This window comes from Mytilus galloprovincialis, chromosome 11 (assembly GCF_965363235.1).
Source record: "Mytilus galloprovincialis chromosome 11, xbMytGall1.hap1.1, whole genome shotgun sequence".
In the NCBI taxonomy this organism is placed as follows: Eukaryota; Metazoa; Mollusca; class Bivalvia; order Mytilida; family Mytilidae; genus Mytilus; species Mytilus galloprovincialis.
The window spans coordinates 28,472,922-28,488,745 of NC_134848.1; the positions used below are offsets into that span (position 1 = coordinate 28,472,922).

The 15,824-nt window shown below is 34.5% G+C and overlaps 1 protein-coding gene across 1 annotated transcript; it reads left to right on the plus strand.

Moving 5' to 3' along the window:
* The first annotated feature begins 1,566 nt into the window (after nt 1-1,566).
* On the plus strand, nt 1,567-2,531 carry LOC143051930 (uncharacterized). The gene has a single exon (XM_076224915.1). The coding sequence runs from the start codon at nt 1,716-1,718 to the stop codon at nt 2,427-2,429; it is 714 nt and encodes a 237-aa protein (XP_076081030.1). The 5' UTR covers nt 1,567-1,715; the 3' UTR covers nt 2,430-2,531.
* The last annotated feature ends 13,293 nt before the right edge of the window (nt 2,532-15,824 follow it).

Genomic DNA, 15,824 nt, shown 5'->3' on the forward strand with positions numbered 1-15,824 from the left:
TTTGTACTAAATGTAGTAAGCCTGTTAGGGTATTTGGACCTCTTAAAGAGGAGATTGAATATTGGAAATTTTTGGACAAATGGGAAGGCTTCTCAAAATGGAGACCAGAATTTCATAATAAGATTGACATGGTTACAGACTCTTCAGGTTATAGATATGGGGCACTTGTGAATTTAGGTGACAACCATTTGACTATGGGTGATTATTGGTTGGCTGATGATACTAGACCTATTCATGAAAAGGAGGCTGAAGCCATTTTGAAGGCATTGCAATCTTTGGGAAAATCTTTATTAGACTCTCGGGTTGATGTATTAACTGATAGCATGGCGGTAATAGGAGCCTGGAATAGTCAAGGGAGCAAATGTCCGGCCTTGAATTGTATTATGAAGGATATAGTTCAGTTGGTCGCTGGGCAAAATGTTGATTTGCATCTAAGTTTTGTTCCATCTGAACTGAATAAGGCTGATGGTCCTTCTAGAATTTTGAACACGGCTGATACTATGTTGAGTAATGCTTCATGGGTTTTAGTTGATTCTCGATTTGGTCCACATACTGTTGATCTTATGTCTTTAGACTCGAATGTAATGCAATCAGTAGACAGTAGGCCACTTAGACATTTTACCCCATGGTTAACACCAGAAACCTCTGGTGTTAATGTGTTTTCCCAAGATTTAAAGGCAGAATCTAATATGTATGTATATCCACCCTATGTATTGATTTTTCCTTTGCTATGTTTTTTGAAGGAACAGTCAGTTTCTTGCACAGTTGTGGTACCTGAACTTTATCCAGTTCCTATGTGGTGGCCAATGTTGACTAGTTGTTCATCAACCTCCATTCTTCTAGGAGCTAGGGGTCAAAAAGGGGTTGTCAAAGCACCTTCAAAGAAAGGCTTTGTTGTTGATGAATTTGGTTTAAGATGGCCATTGTGGGTATTCAGAGTTTCTTTTTCTTGATCTTATTTTTGTTTATATTTCATGTGAAGTAATACATCTGTAATACGGATATTTCAAGTGAACTTAAAATGAATTGAATGTTTTTGTATAATTTTAATGTACCAGTGTTGCTAATCTTTTCATTTATGAAAAATATGTATATTGTTATTGGGTAATGCATGTGCATTGTATTTCTTTTGAGGTTATAAGTCCTATTAAGATATTTTCAATTTTTAATTGTTAAATTTTTTGTCATTGACCTAAAAATGGACCTTATATTTGTCATTGCAGATAAATAATGACATTGATTTGGAAAAAATTGAGGGAAGAATGGACGAGATAAACGAATAACTTGTTCATCAGGTCACAAGAGGAAGAAAAGTTTTCAAGGTTCTTTTCTCCAATTTCTCCAAGATTTAGATTGCAAACATTTGTCAGTTTGTACACCTGATGATATTCGAAGATTTTTAATTTGGAAGGATTTTTCTGGAAAAACTACTATTCACGGTGGTCATTGCAAACATTTAGGCCAAAAGGGGGAGTTTGACTGTTTTTTGTCCAAAACGACTGGCTTCCGGTACAGTTGAAGGGGTGATTAATCAATTGGTTAATATATTTGATGATAATGGCTTTGGGAGATATTGGGACATTTTTTCTAAGTCTGGTAACCCTGCTTGTGCCCCCATAGTAAAAGAATATCTTAAACTAATCAGGGAAGAACAAGCCAGTGCACATGTATTGCCAAAACAAGCTAAGCCTATATTTTTATCAAAAATTAAGGCAATGTGTTCATACATTGATAGGGAAATTAAAAGTCCTGGTCTGTCATTACGGGAGAGGTATATTCTGTATAGAGATAGAGCTTGGATGAAACTACAATTTTTTGCAGGTGATAGGGCTAGTGACCTTTCTTTAGTTGTTGCTCAGGAGGTAAAAGTATTAAATGATAATAGTGGCTTGGTTTTTCAACATACGTTTGGAAAGACACTCCGAGGTGATAAGGGAAAGAGTAATACATTTGTTATTAAAAAGTGTGATGACTTGTCTATTTGTCCTGTACAAGGTCTGCTTGATTATGTTAATTTTTGCCAAGTCAGTACAGTTGATATGTCAGTAGGTTATTTGTTCAGAATAGTTTCTGAAAAAGGCAGAGTGTTGGATAAGGCTGTCAATTACTCTGTCATGTATGAGAGATTGCGTTATTACTTATCACTGTTGGGAATTTATGAAGGAGAAACCCCCCATAGCTTTCGATCAGGTTGTGCAGTTACCATGGCTTTATCAGGGGCAGCTGAAAATGTAGACCAGGCAATGAAACATATTGGTTGGTTTGGCAGAACAAGTGCCGAGTACTATAGTAGAATTCATACATTAGTTGATGCAGGCAGTATTGCATTGAGATTATCTCAAGTTGCAAATGGGTCTGAAAATATTGAAACTGTATTTAAAGAACAAGCTGACTATTCTAGTTTAGTTCATGTTTTTAACAAAGAGTAAAAGTAATCTTAATTGTGATCTAGCCCTAAGATTGAGGAAGTTTAATGAAGTATTTGCACCATATTCATTGTACTTGCATTGGTAATTAAAAATGTTTTCATCGTAACTATCATTTTGATAAGTTATATTTGAATAATTGAAATTGCACAAGTTATTTATTGTTAAATTTATAAAATACCCATGCATACATTTTGTGAATCTAAGAGCAATGTATAATTATGTTATCTGTACAACACTTGTTATGTAATAAATAATATTAAGATGGTCGGGGAAATTTGGACTGCCACTGGAAAATGAGGGTATATTGGATAGGGACAGAAATTTTGCCTTGCAACAGGCCACCTACGGACCCCTCAAAGAGCGTGGCACTCTCTTTACACGAGGCATCGGATTTAACGTCCCCCTTCTGACCGGACGTGACTGCGAACTTGATACATCCCGCACAGCCAAACGGACGCCCCACTTCGGCAAGCGTTTTACTGCCGGTCGGCAGAAGACCAAGTGACCATATTTCTATACCCCAGTCACCCTTGGGGTGATGTTGTTTTGAATATTTTGATTCTGAAGGTTGCAATGAGATACTATAATAGATGCCATAGACATACAGAAACCGCCAATAGCTATGGATCCATGAAGATCTTGGAGCTGGGAGCAGACAAAAGTTATTCAAAGATGCTGATTTGGGCTATGAGGGACAGATTCCAAGACCAATCTGGTCAATATGTTTGACTTGTTGGAAGACGTTTTGGTTGAGAAGGAATAAAAACGATGTTTCGTATATATATATTCTGTCAACAATGGTTGCGACCATGGTCTGACAAGAGCTCGGAAAAAGTTGCTGCTAAGCTACGGGAGATATACGCGGAATTTGGAAACCCTGAAATATTACAGAGTGACCAAAGTTCAGAGTTCAACGGTGTTGTTATACGCCTCTGTAAAGATATGAACATTAAATTGATATGTAATTCAATTTACCATCCGCAGAGCCAGGGGAAAATAGAAAGATCTCATGGGACCTGGAAAGACAAAACTCGTTTCGATCTAATTAATTCAAAATTCGGAGGCATTTGCGATTGGGTGACGAATCTTTCCAAGCTTACAATAACGCAGTTCACTCGTCTTTGGGAAAATCACCTTATGAATGTTTATTGGGAATCAAACCAAATTCTGTAACACAAAAATGTAATTTCACAAATATAAACTTAGAAGACATACCAATTGAACTTGCAAACGAGGAATCGAATATGACATTTATACCGAGTGAAGACTATACAGAGAGAATGAGGCACATTGAAAAAAATAAAAGTCCGGCATTTAATATTTCGAAAAAAGCTAGCAGAAAAATGGTTTGGCAAAATATCCACCATCCAAGTATAATATAGGCGATGAAGAATACGTAACATTTATAGGCAAAGACAAATGTATATTTTTAATGGTGAGTCTTCAGTGGTACAAGTTCGAAATGATTTCAGTTGTACTAGTTGGTAGTTAACGTTGGTATTGGTTGGCTGCTAGTAGTACAAGTTGACTCAGTTATCTGCTAGTAATATGTTGTTATTTATGTATTATTGTCATTCTGTTTATTTTCTTATGTTACATCTTCTCACATAGGACTTCTCTCTTAATAAAATTAACGGTACCAATTTTCTTGCACCAGATGCGCATTTCGACAATACATGTCTCTTCAGTGATGCTCGTGGCCAAAATATTTGAAATCCAAAGCTTATATAAAAGATGAAGAGCTATAATCCAAAAGGTCCAAAAAGTATAGCCAAATCCGTGAAAGGAACCAGAGCTTTGCATGAGGGAGATACATTCCTTAATTTATAATAATTTCTATCATTTTGTAACAGTACTGACTTGTAATGCTTTTCTACATTGGCTAGAGGTAAAGGGGGAGGGTTCAGATCTAAAAAAACATAGACTCTCCCTATATTTCATTTGATTTGTTCTGTAGTCCCATACATGAAAATATATTGTTTATAGGTGGGGATCTCCACTGTTTCCAAATTCTCAAACAACAGGAGGGATGGGGTGACCGTGGGGACTCACCCTATAATTTATTTGATTTGTTATTTAGTCCCATACATGAGTATATATGGTTAAGGGGTGAGGATCTTGACTGTTTCCAAGGGGTGCAGTGACCCTAGGGACTCCCCCCTTTAATTCATTTGATTTGATATATTGTCCAATACATGAATAAATATGGTTTAGGGGTGGAGATCTCGACCGTTTCCATGTTCTCAAACAGGAGGGGTGGGATGACCCACAGGGACTCCCACTATAATTCATTTGATTTATTATATTGTCCCATACAGGAATGTATATGGTTGAGAGGTGGGTATCTCATCCGTTTCAAAGTTTTCAAACAGGAGGGGATAGAGTGCCCCAAAGGACTCCACATACATATCATATGATTTGCTTACATTCAGGTATCATATAATCTAGTTGCACTATATGTGTAAAATAATTTTAATAGTTTAACTGACCCATCAAAATTGAGAAAAAAAATACCCATTGAAATTGCAGTAATATGTTTACACTTTAAAAGCATCTAACTTGCTTTACCAACATTTATTACTGATAAAGAAAATTTATACTCTCACCAGGACCATATATATTGTTAGATATACTGTTCCCAGCTGTCAATAAGACTCGCATTGTATTGGATTTTGACATTAAAATTTGTCAAAAAGTAATTTTGAGTTTCAGTACAAAATATTTCTGGTTTTTTTTTTTTCATTCTTTTACATATATCTTTTGGTTTTCAATTCTAGTGTTTATATTTATTTACCATGCAAAGATGTATTTTGTCATCTGTATGATTTTTTTAATAGTTGATTGCCAAAACCCGGAATTACCCATATCCGCTTCCGGAATCGGATCCGATATTGTAATTTTCTTCTCATGTCAGCCATTTTGTTTTCAATGTTGTTTTTGTCAGATACGATTTTACTCGAATTTACACATTATTTGTCGGCTATTTTCTGTATAAAGCTAGCGGTTGAACAAAATGAACATCGCTGTCATGAATAATAATGCTAACAACAAGTTTTGAGATCGTTAATAAGGAGATTTTGGTAAAAAGGTTTACAAAGTTATTTATTTATTTCCTCTGGAGCGTAGCTAGTAACAAAGTCGAAAGTCCGACTGCAAAATAGGAAGGTCGCAGACCTCGGACATCCGCTTATTTGAACCCCTGCCTCCAAATTGAAAAGATACACAAATTTCATCTTATAATTTAAAATTGCCGCCAAAAGCATGAACAGTGGAACTTATTTTAAGACTACTGACGTAGTTGACTACGTATTGACGACAAACAATATTTCTACGACTTTTGCTATTTGGGAAATCTGAACTACTTGTCTTTAGAGATTTTCGGCGATTAAACATTTCTTACATTTATTCTTTGACAGCTTAGCCAAAAAACCGGGAAATAATAATAGTTATCAAAAGTACCAGGATTGTAATTTAGTACGCCAGACCGCGTTTCGTCTACATAAGACTCATCAGTGACGCTCATATCAAAATATTTATATAGCCAAACAAGTACAAAGTTGAAGAGCATTGAGAATCCAAAATTCCAAAAAGTTGTGCCAAATACGGCTAAGGTAATCTATGCCTGGGATAAGAAAATCCTTAGTTTTACGAATAATTCAAAGTTTTGTAAACTGGAAATTTATAAAAATGACCACATTATTGATATCCATGTCAACACCGAAGTGTTGACTACTGGGCTGGTGATAAACTACATAAAGATTCCTAATGTGCCTTACTTCCTATGCGCAACTTTAAAACTTTTGGATAATTCGACGATCATTTAAGATTTACCTGGTCATATTTTTTGTAATCAAGAATTAAAAGTATGAAAAAACTGTCAAATTAGTTATAAATAACATAAATAACATCACATCCAGCTAGATAATAACAATGGCACATATTTTAGCATTTATTGGGTAGAACACAAATCTAGGGTGCTCGCATAAGGCAGCTTAACTGCCTAAAAAGTAAAATCCAAAACAAAGTCATCGGAACTGCATAATGTTTACCTTGGAGATGATTATACAATGGCTATCAAGCAATGTCGACGATCACACTTGCCTTGCAAACATTTTGCTGCAGTATTTGATAATTTTGATGAGATCGAAGTTTTTCACATCAAATCCCATGCTCACAGTTGATCTCTCCTCTCTTCACACGAAAGAGGAAGATCTGATCACAGCGCCAACAACAACTTACATGGATAATATTATAACTGAGGAAGAGGCAAATGATACAGAAAACAGCCAAATTGAGGACCTGGAACCTAAAACACAAGAGTTAGAGAAATCATCAAAAAGAGTAAGAACTTTTATAAAAAATAAAGACTTTGACTTATCTGGTCGAGTCGGAAGATTTATTAGAAAATACATTTATATAGAGTCAAACATTGCACTAGAACAATGTGATATTAGTTTGTCTGCAGAATATAGGAACGACTTTTTTTAAGTGTAGCAGAACAACTGTTTTCAATAGGTCTTCAATTGAAACATTAGGTTTGTGTTTGACATAATCAATAATATATTACATGTAAATACGAACAAATAATATCTTTGTAACAGGGTAGTTATTTTCGGGTACTGTAACGTAGCGTCAAATTTTTGTCTTTTGAAATTTTATCTTTGTTTGAATATAAATGTTTTTTTACTTGTTCTACAAACATTGCCGTATTTAAATACTTTATGATTGATTGTTGGTTGCTTAACGTCCAGTGGCAAATATTTCATGCATGTTCAGGACGAAAACAAGTTAACGATAAATACAATAGGTAGGTCTTGCCATCAAAGAGGACATCCGGGGTTATGGTCAGAGAAACTAGGACTGCCACTGGAAAATGAGGGTATATTGGATAGGACAGAAATTATACCTTGCAACCGGCCACATACGGACCTCTCAAAGAATTGTTGCAAGGGTTCTTTGCGTTCAGAGAGTGTAGCACTCTCATTAAACGAGGCATCAAATTTTACGTCCCAATTCTGACCTGACTGTGAACTCTATACATCCCGCACAGATAAACGAACGCCCCACTTCGGCAAGCGGTTATTGTCGGTCGGGAAAAGATCAAGTGACCATATTTTGTTTACCCAGTCACCCTTGGGGTCAATACTTTATTGTATGTATGTATACATACCGTTATATACTTGATTTGTATATTGTTGTTGGAAACGTAGATCAGTACGTATCATACCGGAATCACAGGGGTGCTCCTGGATGATGTTTGTAAATAGTATAATCATCTATATATCCTCCGTTTCAAATTACATTAGCATGCCTGTTCTCTTTCTCTTTACCACCGCATGTTAAGGTAGTCACACACAAATATATTGAGAGCAGTAAAATTAGTTTTTAGAAACGATTTCGTCCTTTATTAGTCCCCCAAGGACGTTGAATGGTGGAGGACCTCAAATACTTCCCGCTGGCGTTATGAACATTGTATTTTTTTTTATTGCATTCCGTCTTTAAAAATGAATTAATTGACATTTTGATTGTGTGAATTTGACCCAAATTACAGCGTAGTGTGTGTATCGTCTGCACGCAATCATCATGCAGATAAGGAATGTATTTTTAGATTGCAGTGACCAGCTACATGATAATGAGCAATGATAAGCTACAGCGAGAAATTCTTAAATTGAAAAACAAACTTTCGCATCAACGTGCCTTTAATAAAACACCTATAATTTTATCCGATAGTAAAGGGAAATATTTAAAATTACAAAGAAATTTAGCAATTAAATCTGGCGTTCGTTTTTGGCATAAAAAGGGAGCAACAACAAGAGACAGTTATAAATATTTAGAAGGACAGATCGAAGAAGCTGTACGTCACTACAAAAACATTGTATTTTATGTATGGTTAGGAACTTGTGACTTTACTGATTTTAATCGTAAAAATAGATATATCAGTCTCCGATCACGTGACTCTTCCTCGGTCAATGATATAATAATAACTTTAGACGAATTTATGCACTTGTCGCTAAATATAAAACTGTTGAATTAGTGTTTTTGGAAATACCTGTTTATTCCATTGTATGTTGGAATAAATACCAAGGCCACAAATATTCGGAACAATTTCAGAATGACGATTTGAAACTTGAAGAACAAATCATTACCGTAAATAGTTTTATTCGGGAGACAAATTTAATTCTTCGAAAACATTCACCAAAATTTAGCTGTGATCTTCAAAATTCTAGAAAATGCAGACAAATGAGAAATAGCCGGTTTACATACAAATTTAATGCCTTTTATTTAGATGGAATTCATCCTACATCATTGCTGTCCAAATTATGGCTGTTGCGAATAGTAGCTTTGATTGTTGTTGATTGCGCATAATCACATGTTTTATTGTAATAAAGGAATTGTCAGTGTTGAAGAATTTATTGTTTTATGTGTATACATATGAGGCTCTCGGTGAGAATTGTCTCGCCAGACCAAGTTTAAGTTCATGATTGTTTGTATTAATACGACATAGTATGAGTAAATCTGTAACATTTGAGGAAGACAAAATAAACCCCAACATTTCTGAATCTTCAATTGAACACATGTATAAAGAACATTCAAATGACCTCTCTCAGTCTAGATATTTATTAAGTGACAGTTTTATTTCGAAACAAGCTATACAAGAGGACGAGTTTAAATCTTTACCGACTCCGACACGTTCGTTTGACAACATAACCAACATTCCAAAATCTACTCCTCGAACGGACATTTCTCATTTACCGTTTACAAGAAGCACAACTTCCTTAATGTCTTCATCATACTCACCCGCTTCCATCCCAATGGAGAAAATTGTAAAGTGTAGGGAATTCTCAGGTTATCCCCAAGAAAATGCCGCTAAATTTATGGCTGAATTTGAGTCCTACTCAACTCTTTATGATTTACTGGATTCCAAAAGAAAAATTGCAGCATTTCACCTGCATCTCAAAGGTCCAGCGCTTACATGGTTTATAAATGTAAGCAATACTACAAAATCTGATTGGACTTTACTTTCAGCTTTATTTAAAAGACATTACATGGACTTTACAGGTCAAAGTTCCACAATGTTAATGACAAATGAGATTTTTCAAAACATTCGTCTAAGTTCAGGTCAGGCAATAGAAGATTTTATTGTAACTTGGTGGAAAAAGCCCAAATTTTATCCAGACCAGAACTGTGATGAGAAAATATTACATAGTAAGAGATTTGTGTGGTAGTCGGCGTCAGGGATTTGATAGCTTGAACATATGTTGAAGTTTAGTGAGAAACTTGCATATACATGTATATATATATATTTTTTTTAATTATCTTTTTGATTATGGTCGACTATTATGTTTGTTGTCTTATTTTAGTTTTATATTCTCTGACCTACGTTTACCAACAACCATCACGAAATTTTTGAATTTCTTTTTCTTTCGGGGCGGGGATGTTATATACTTGATTTGTATATGGTTGTTGGAAACGTAGATCAGTACGTATCATACCGGAATCACAGGGGTGCTCCGGGATGATGTTTGTAAATAGTATAATCATCTATATATCCTCCGTATCAAATTACATTAGCATGCCTGTTCTCTTTCTCTTTACCACCGCATGTTAAGGTAGTCACACACAAATATATTGAGAGCAGTAAAATTAGTTTTTAGAAACGATTTCGTCCTTTATTAGTCCCCCAAGGACGTTGAAATACTGTTGCAATACTATTTGCCTACATGCATTACCATATTTTGATATATATCACATCTTCAGCTTGTGCTTATATACTGATAAATTCTAACATACTTAAATTAGTGCATATAGAACATTTAATTGTTATCTTTTTACTGTAAACAACAAATTTATTTCCATTTACCTGTGTGACGTACTAAAATATATTTGTTACCTATTGCCTGTGACTAGCTGTTAGTCGGTAAAACTTGGATTAAGTCCCAAACTAGTTGCAACCGTAATAGAGTTAGTTCTAAACAATAATAATAAACCCCAAATATACAATGAAAAAGGTCCCTTAAAATGTACCTTATATTCAATAAACCTCAATAATTGAAATTATGACTGCTACTTTATTTACTTTATTTGACTGTCCCTTTGGTATCTTTCGTCCCTCTTTTATTTAGTGTCAGAAATACATTCAGCTGGGTTTGCATTTACTATTATTGGACTCTTTTATTGTCTATTGCTGTTTACAATTGACTTTTTGGAATTAATTTATACATTTGAGGTATTTATCATTATTTAATTCTTGATGTTATTTATACTTGATATATTGAAGTGTTTGTGTGGGCTTGCTAATACCTTAGCTTCTTTTTTCTTTCCTCAAATTTTAACAGCCAGAGTTGTTCATCTGAATTTAAATAGCCAATAAGATTTTTAAGAATTTTTCAATGTAGAATATGATAAATTTTCAATAATGGAGTAGCTGGAATTTTGTAATCAGCGGGACGTTCCATACCATTTAATTTCAAGAAAGAATCCACGAGTTTAACTTGAGAAATATGAAATTATGTAGGCGGCAATTGTGTCCTTATTCTCATTATGGCATTCAGTTTCTCTTCAAGGCCTACAGGGAAGGAGGTACCTAGTGCATGTGCTAACTCTCGTAGAAGACCTTTCATTAGCTCAGCGTACATCACTTCTCTGTTCTTAAAGGTAGCATCAATAGCATTTGTGGGATGACAGCGAGTTAGTTATATGCTTGTTCAGGAAATTGGCTGTCTGTTCCTGTGTACCACAAATCCAACAGGCAGTCTCTGGTGTCACATACCATGGTAGATGAGTTTGAATAGTATGTCTTCTTGGGTTGGTAAATGTGTGAATGCAATTAACAACTTTGTCTTATACTGTTCTAATATTGCAGAAGTATCGTCTTGTGCTGTGGATTGCTTTTCTTGAGTTTCTTCCTCTGGACGAACTTCAACTGTGCCTTTCCTTATCAATGGGTCCCAAATCGTGTTTGGTACACCTTCTATCATCTGTAGATCTTCTAATGTCAAGGTACCTTTTACTTTTCTTGCTTTCGTAATTAAATTGGCTCTGGCCTCCCCTATGTCTCTAATTCCCATTAACTCTTCTTTTGTCGCAGTATTTATGTTAATTGTCGACATCTTCACTTTTATTTAATACACAATAATTACTTCTATATTTAATAAATTTTAAGATACGTTTTAAATACGGCCAGCACTGCTGACTCACTCAACACAAATAACACCAAAAAAACACAGCAAAGATAAATATAATAACCAAGTATATGTGTAGAAAAAAATAATAAATCTTTATTTCAATGTACTATTAAGACTAATATAACTATTCTGAATATATATAGCATCAAACCATTATCTTTCTTGCTTTGTTATAATAATTTATATATATTCAATTACTAACATGTACTACTCCATTTTCAGAAAACGACATCTGCAACAAACATAAACTTTTAGCTACCGCTTTACAAGCAGAGCCAAATATTAATCAGCATATGTAGTAGAAGCTTATATAAGCAATCATTGCAGATGCTGACTGACGCAGTGATGTATCGTCTGAATTGAAAACGTTGTCAGGTATACAAGAAGGTTGACATTTTCTGTCTTTATATCCATAAGTGAACGATGAACTTAATTAATTTGACCTTAAGCTAAACAGCCTTCACCAATCAACACCCTTAATGTTGCTTTAACTTCATAAAGTGCAATTCCTTCGTTCACCACATGCACAATATCTTCAGGTGTCACTTATGTCATAATAAGAAATGGAAGTTGAAGGTTTTTGAAGATACACGACTCTTCTGCTTGTCATGGGATTCAGGATTGAGGTGTTAGCTACGGATCGGTACTTCAGATAAGAAGCATCTTGAAGAAGGAATTTCCGGAAGAGCAACATCAGTAACACGTTCTACTAATCCGATCACAACAATTGATCTTGGGCAACTGTTTAGGCAGTTTCATAGCTTGAGAAGTGACCACACAATTCAAGAAGAAATAACTGTATTGTGACCAATATTTACCCCAAATATTTTAATTGTAAAAGTTAAATATATTCAAATATTATTTAACGCAAGTTAGGCATTGATTTTTCCGTGACATTGCTTATATAAAACTATGAAGTTTCATTAATGCTGGTCAAGATTTGTACATATAGAGGGCTAATTTCTATATAATTGATATTACCGAGGGACGGCACTCTTTAAAAATATATCAATACATTCAATGTTGCTATTAAAGTACAATTTCAAACAAATCTTATACCAAGCTGTTCCCAAGTATTTATATTTTGCAGCTTTTCTGAAATATTAATAATTAAACATGTATAGTTGTCACCGTTTGTCATGATGGTTTAAAGAAATTTCATATAATTTCAATGAGATCAGGTAATCATTTTTATTTGAGAATGATTTTATATTACTTATTGTAAAAAAATATACAAACATATCCTCTTGGGATGAATATCACCCTGCCATCCTCTTCATAAATGATTCTTGAAATAAACTGGAAATGTTCGTATGAAGCGAAATAAATTATAGGTAAAGTTTGGCACACAGTATATCAAGCAAATAGTAATAATATGAACAACACGTAAAGCCCTGTTAGCAAAAGTCTAAAGCATGTATCATTATTTTACTGTATATAAGAAAGAAGATTCGGTATGATTGCCAATGAGACAACTGTCCACAAGAGACCAACATGACACCGACATTAACGACTATAGGTCACCGTATACACACATCAAAATAATTTACACTTGTACCAATCATGCATATATATACATCTTAATAATTTATACGTTCATCAAAATAATGTATCCACACATCCAATTAAGTTACACACACATTCAAATAATTTGTACTTGCTTTAAATTATATATACATCCAAATACTATAAGGGATATAATTATGGTTTTTGTTTTTGTTATTAAAGAAAAACATTACAGCAAAAGAACTCTTTTTTTGTGTATACTTCATTTAAAATATGAATGTTTAAACATTAAAATAGAAATGGTTGTCATCTTTTCATTTAGAAAAACAAAATCAAATCATATTTATGATGTCCAACCGTTACATTTATATTAAAATCTGTAGATGATATCCTTTAAAAATTCAGTTATATCAGTATACGTTATACAATAGGATAGATAGACAAATAAGATTGCAACCCCAAGGGTGACTGGGGTATAGAAATATGGTCACTTGGTCTTCTCCCGACCGGAAGTAAAACGCTTGCCGAAGTGGGGCGTCCGTTTGGCTGTACGGGATGTATCAAGTTCGCAGTCACGTCCGGTCAGATTGGGGACGTTAAATCCGATGCCTCGTGTTAAGAGAGTGCCACGCTCTTTGCACATTAAGAACCCTTGCAACAACTCTTTGAGGGGTCCGTAGGTGGCCTGTTGCAAGGCAAAATTTCTGTCCCTATCCAATATACCCTCATTTTCCAGTGGCAGTCTAAATTTCCCCGACCATCATCCGAGATAACCTCTCTAGTGACAAGACCTACCTATAGTATTTATTGTGAACTTGTTCTCGTCCTGAATATGCATGAAATATTTGCCACTGGACGTTAAGCAACCAACAATCAATCAATCAAATAAGATTGCATTGTGATTCATTTGAAATTTGTCTCACAAAAAAAAGCTTTTAGCACATTTTCGTCCAATAACTACAAATCAAATATAAATATTTACTTTTGAAGAGACAGACTATCATGGTAGGTTTTCAATTTCATATGTGTCTTAATCCTAATAATATTATGCATACAGATGAAGGTATTTGATTGGTTGATATAAATCATAGTTGTGTTGTTTTGTCTTCACTACACATTATTGCACAAAAGTGAGAAATTTCAAATTGAAAATAATACAAATCTCTTAACCAATTCAATTGGAATAAATTTAAAGACTCAAATTGTTTGGGTCTTACTGTAATTAGATTTTGGATGCTGTGAAAGTACTTTTATTCGTGGGTACCATCTTATCATGTTTTTTCGTTGATGGCATTATCCACTTGTATTAGTGTTCAACAAAATATATGAACTACTGTCTGAATCATGACATTGAAAGATCCATACATGTATAACTGTAGGTTTTGCTACATCAAATATCAGCAAAATCAAAATGAACCAAACATGCAACTACATACATGAATATATGAAGTTTGTACAATTATGCCTGGGTCTCAGTAGCGCAATCGCGGAATATGCTTGTCCATGGTGCAAGGTGTAAAAAATGGAAAGCAGTGACTTTTCCAAATCCTGGAATTTCTATCATTTAGAAGAAAACCGGCGATCCATTGAAGCAATAATTTTGATTTGTAAGAACAGTAAGAAATAGTTTAGCGTAAAGAATCCACCCCTAATACAAATTGATCCAAACCATATCGTTCCGGACGAATTTCATTTGACTATGAGAGTGTTCGACGTGTTACTGCGAAATTTGATTGATGATGCGGCAGAAAAAGATGACAGAGCAGCTGCAGTAGGTAACAAAACAGACTATCTGGAGTCTTTAGTCAAAAGTATCAGATCATGTGGGGTTTCGTTTAACATTTGGACACCAAAATCTGGAAGGTGCGAAAGAGATTGGACTTCTTTAAGGAGAGATGATATGAAAAAAATATGAAAAATTTACCAGAAAGGTTAATGTTCTGTATTCATAACAATACCCACGATCAAACGGTGAAACCATGGAATGACTTTTCCTCCATTTTACGACTGATTAATTCCCCAATGGATACCGTCCTGAAAATATTACTCCGTATATACATACGCTCGTCTATCACATCCCATTTTACGTGTCAAATTACGGACAGATTCGAAAGTTTAGCGGTCGAAAAAGTTAATGACAGTAATAAAACAATATATCAAAAGAAAACTAATAAGATGGATTGCACTATTGATACGATTAAAATTAGAACGCGGATAGAAAACTTATGCAGCGAAATGGAACGGGAAAGAAGGAATTATGTGAAAAAGAATGACGACTGGTGGGAACACCACATCCGTGTAACCCGTGCACAAAAGAAGGAGAATGTGTCGAAAGAGATACAAGCCGCAGACGAAAAGTTCCATGTACCAACGGTAAATTCCGTCACATCATCCTTATCAACCGACGAGGTTGCTGATTTTAAAGACCTGTCAGTCGAAGAAATTAAACAGAAACTGTTTGGCATAAAAACAAAACTGCGGAAGAAAGAAAAACTCGTAGTTCTTTTAAAAGAAACTGTTGGCGGCAGAAAGTAGACATTTTAATACAAACTTTACTTTAGATTGGTTGAATGCGTGTTATTCCTTTTCGTTATTACTACTTTTTGGTTGAAATTTATGGTAGATCTTTGATTTATTTAGTGAAAGTTGTCTACAAGATAATTAAAAAAAAATGTAAAACACTTTTGAGAAAATTTAGGTAAGA

Bases quoted from the DNA above. Each gene is read 5' to 3' on its own strand.
- LOC143051930 (XM_076224915.1), top strand. From the start codon at position 1,716: ATGTGTTCATACATTGATAGGGAAATTAAAAGTCCTGGTCTGTCATTA.